The sequence below is a fragment of the Limulus polyphemus genome, unplaced genomic scaffold, assembly GCF_000517525.1.
Source record: "Limulus polyphemus unplaced genomic scaffold, Limulus_polyphemus-2.1.2 Scaffold508, whole genome shotgun sequence".
In the NCBI taxonomy this organism is placed as follows: domain Eukaryota; kingdom Metazoa; phylum Arthropoda; class Merostomata; order Xiphosura; family Limulidae; genus Limulus; species Limulus polyphemus.
Window position 1 is genome coordinate 206,228 of NW_013666118.1, and position 4,751 is coordinate 210,978.

Here is a 4,751-nt window from a genome sequence, read left to right on the forward strand (position 1 = left end):
CCCAATGTAGCTTTGCTGTAACAAACTACACACTTTAATTCCAAGAAATAAAAAAAAAAAATACAGATTTATACTACACGTATATACCATGTTAATAGTATTATTATTATTATTTCAAAATCTCGTGAGATATCTCGTGAGTTGTGATATTGGAGATGGAAGATGGCGACTCGTCGAGCTAATTTATCCAATTCAACACCAATAGACTGGTTTTCTGATGCTGGAAGAGAGCTTTTCGAAGCTTGCAGAAGTGGAGATGTTTCTAGGGTTAAGAAACTTGTAACATCTCAAAGTGTTAATGCTCGAGACACTGCTGGAAGGAAGTCAACACCTCTTCACTTTGCAGCAGGTGAGTCATCGTAGTTGTGCTCTGGTGGCAGAACACTAGTACCAGGGCAAAAGTGGAGGCTCGCAGTACTGCATTCTAAATACCAAATAATTAGTTGAACTAGGACTAGCTAGGCATACTGTCATTTTGGAGTTTATATTTTAATTACATCACAGATTTGATACTGTAAAACTTAAAAACAGTGGAAATTCTGTCCTCAGTCGGTGAATACTGCAATTGATGACATGATGTCATTCTCAATAACTTATTTTGAATGAGTGGATAGTAAAGACGGTACTATGTAATAATATTAATTAGAAATGGAAATTATAACTTTAAAGTTTAATTTTAAGACTTATCAAGACATAAAAATAGTAATAATAACTAAGTAGAAACACTAACAGGTAAACGTAAAGGTATGTAACAAGGAAAGATGTACATAATTTACATCTGACCTGTATTAATTTTAAGTTAACAAATTAACATAACATATGGAGAACTGAGCAAAGGACCAGTTAGTTACTTTAGCTTCAAGGCTGTCTCAAGATACCTAAACACCCATCACCCAAAAAAGTAAAAATTATGTAAGGTGTCAGTCTCTACTAATACTATTGCTGACACAAACCCATTCTGTTACTGTTAGCAAAAATACAACTGTTGTAAATTTAGCCTAATCTATCTTTTCAACATCTTAAACTTGTGTACCCTCATGCTTTTGTCTTCAGAATCCAGCACAAAAATCAGAGGTCTTTATCCTATTAATCCCCTATATAATTTTGTAAACTTTAATAATGATAGGAACATATGAGTGAAAATAAATAATGTAATAATATGTCAGCCACTATATATATCATATGCTATATCCAGCTCTGAGGAGGCCTTTCCCTGAATACCAGGGCTGTTGGGGTATGGTAGACATATTGGTTGAGATATTATTTATATCATCAATTGCTTGAACAATAACTGTTTTGGTGTGAAATAGATTCATTTTGTGAACTGTAAATTTTTATCAGTTAAATTAAGCCATTACAAATGAGTATTAGGTTTATGATTGTAATTAACATCAAGTTATTTGTTTAACAGTCAATAGTGTTTTTTATTAATGTTTATTTATTTGTTTATTTTATTAAATTCACTTTATTCATCCTTAAGAAAAACTGATGAACCTCTGTCAGGGTTTTATGTATATGTGGGCTGGGATTCTTTTTTAGTAGGTTTCTGTGACTTGTTGGTGATAAATTTGAACAATAGGTAGCACACAATCCACTTGTTTTAAAATAATATATTCAAAACAAGTCAAACGTTTGTATAAAAAAATTCTTTACACTGTGGAATATCACAGTTGTATTTAAAACACAAAAAAAATCATTTTTTTTTCCAAAGTCCACTTAGGCTGATTCAATTACTTTAGAATCAAGTTGACAAGATGAACTATTTTTCTCTAGTCATATCACAATAGTATCAGTGAATAATCCACTTACACTATATTGTGGGTTACCACAGTTGTATCTCAAACTTTAAATAATTGTCTCATTTTCATCAAAGTCCACACAGATGGGTTCAGTTACTTTAGAACATCACTTCACAAAACAAATTATTCTCCTTATCTCTATTAAACTGTGAAACTCACTTTAAAATATCGTCCATTATGGCTAATCACTCACACGGTGACCAACTTCATGTTTTTGTTTGCTAACTAATTTTCTCACTGAACTGCACTTATTTTTGCTCTACTTCACTTAACTTGCACTCGCTAGTCACCTATATTTCACTGAGTCTTCAAACTTTCTCTAAACTATGTGAGCGGCACTGTAAGGTAACAATATTCAATTAAGTTAAAGAGAAAAATACCGAAGATTTGAGTAACGTAATGTCAACAGTGTAATTGCATACACAACGTATGATTCATACAGAGTTACATAACAAAATTTGTCACAACTAACACTTTTAAAACAATCCATCTTCATCACTTCAGTCTTAAAAACTAAACAAACATTAAATATTAACTCACAAAATAAATTAAATGATAACACCTGCACTAAACAGTCTTGTATATCCAACAACCCAAAAAGAAAATAAAGAAATCATAATCTATTCCCATAAAATATCCCTTCCATCATTGGAATCATCTTAGTGGCCTTCCTGTTGCTATTGGGTAGGTTTCTGTCTATATTAAGTCTGTGATTTATATTAGGATAATTATATTTTGCACTTAGAATAATTAAAGAACATTTGGCACATATTTTTCAATTTATCAATCGATCACACTCATCCTGTAGTACCTTGAAATCATCAATGCAGCTAGAAATACCCAAGTTTTAATGTCTTCAGTGATCCTTACTGATTCATTAATTTTAGTTCTATTAATATTGTTAATGTAAATAAGAAAAACAAAGGTCCAAGCACTGACTCTGGAATCACACACTAGTAATATATGTCTCGTTTGACTGGATTTCACTTAATGGCTTTTTACTTTCTTTAACCCATATATATCTAGTCTTTCTTTTTTTAGCTGAGGCATAGTGAATTGTAGAATGGCTCTGAGTTTTACAAGTACAAACTGTTAGCTCATAGCTACATCATCTCTTGACTTATTTGAGATTTAATTACAATTTTGGATTTAGGAATTCAAATGTGTTCTATTGATGTATTTGACCATGCCCAAAGTCTCTTAGATTAAGTTATTCTAATCCTGCCTAAAGGAATTGGAATTTGAGGGTAGGCTAGTAGAGATCTTGAAGAGAAATAAAATTAAATCATGTATACGTGCGTTCAACACTTGGTATTGCTGTCGCACAAAAATATAGCTAATCAAAAGGAAAAAAAAAGATCTTGTAGATTAATTTACTCTAATCCAGCCTAAAAGAATTTCAAGTGCCATGGCTATTATGGATTCCTTCTTGTTTTATTTGCCAATCCCTACCAATATGGTTTTTTAAACTAATCTTCTGAGGCATCTTATCAAAAGCCCTTTGAAAGTACAGCTTGTTTCTTTTATCCAAGTAACAAGTAACATCTTCAAAAAAAAAATTAATTAATAGGATAATAAGACAAGATTTCCCTTTAGTATACCCATGCTGGCTTTTTTTTATATTATCATGTTCCATTTAATTATTTTGCAAAGCTTCTTTTATCAGACTAAAGAAATGTACCTGTGTTGGCTTTCATTTATATTATCATGTTCTATTTAATTATTTTGCACAGCTTCTTTTATGAGATCAAAGATATTTCCTTCTACAAAAACAAGATTACCTGGCCTATAATTTCCATGACAACTCTTATCATCCTGTTAAAAATAGGAGTAACATTGGCAGCTCTCCAGTCTTCAAGCAACTGCCAACTGTCTACTGACTTACAAGAAAAAGAAAGAAAATAAAATAACAATAGAATCTTGACTGCCTTAGTTACCGTCTTGTATGATTAGATGGGGATGTCATTATTTAAGATTTTTTTATCATTAGACAGTTTCACTGATAGTGATTGGGAGTGTAAAAGTGTTGTAAATAACACATTGAAATAAATTTTAATTTATTACAAATGAGAAGAAGGGAATACAATGTAAATTGTAGTAGAGAAATTGTTTGTAATATAGGGAGGTTCGCCGCAGTACTTCGTGACGTAGTTCTGGGCATGCGCAGTGAATTGGTTGGCAAGAACCATTCATAAAAATATGGCTGATCGTACATCACATTTACCGACATTAGGTAGTAATTATTCGCCTTATGTAAACTTATGTTTTTTGTCAACAGCTGATTTCAAAATGTGACAACTTTGTAAAGACATTTATTATAAAAGAACTTGTAACCAGACAATTAGAGAATGAACCCCAACACAACTCCACTGATGACAACAACAACGACAACGAACAGGGACTTATTGTATATGTACCGAACCAGAGTATGGTCGTATGATCCGATGCGATGGTGAGATGTGCCCATATGAATGGTTCCACTACCAATGTGTCAACATTCGCCGAAAACCAAGGGGACAGTGGTTTTGTGCCAATTGTGAACAGTAGAGACAATTATCATAAAAAATGAACAATATCTATATCTTTAAATGTTTTCTTTTATTACAGTAATGACAATTATTGAATCAAGTATGTTACAACAATGTACATTTGTAGTTGTAATACAAGAAAAGCAAACATAACAAATCAACAGTATCAAATTTGTTGAAAAATGCTTTTCATTTCTATATTAAAGAATAATGACTCCTATTAAAATTAAGAAACAATATCAATTTAAGTAGACACATTTCTGCATTTGCTCTTTTTTTATGGGAGCAGACAAAATAAAATGTCAAAATAACAAAGAAAGCACTAATTTCAAACAATTAATATTTTATGGATATATATATATAGTTCCTGTACAAGAAAATATTATAAACATTTTTTTTTGTAAATACTTTTCAAATTTCCTCA

General features: G+C 31.3%; 1 protein-coding gene across 1 annotated transcript in view; it reads left to right on the forward strand.

Annotated features, from left to right (window-relative positions):
• Positions 1-136: 136 nt before the first annotated feature.
• LOC106458746 (tankyrase-1-like) overlaps positions 137-4,751 on the forward strand; it is an 86,892-nt gene continuing 82,277 nt past the window's right edge. Inside the window, exon 1 of the mRNA XM_022385054.1 lies at positions 137-349. Within this exon, the coding sequence (XP_022240762.1) occupies positions 163-349 (187 nt within the window). The 5' untranslated portion in view covers positions 137-162. The remainder of the gene's footprint in view (positions 350-4,751) is intronic.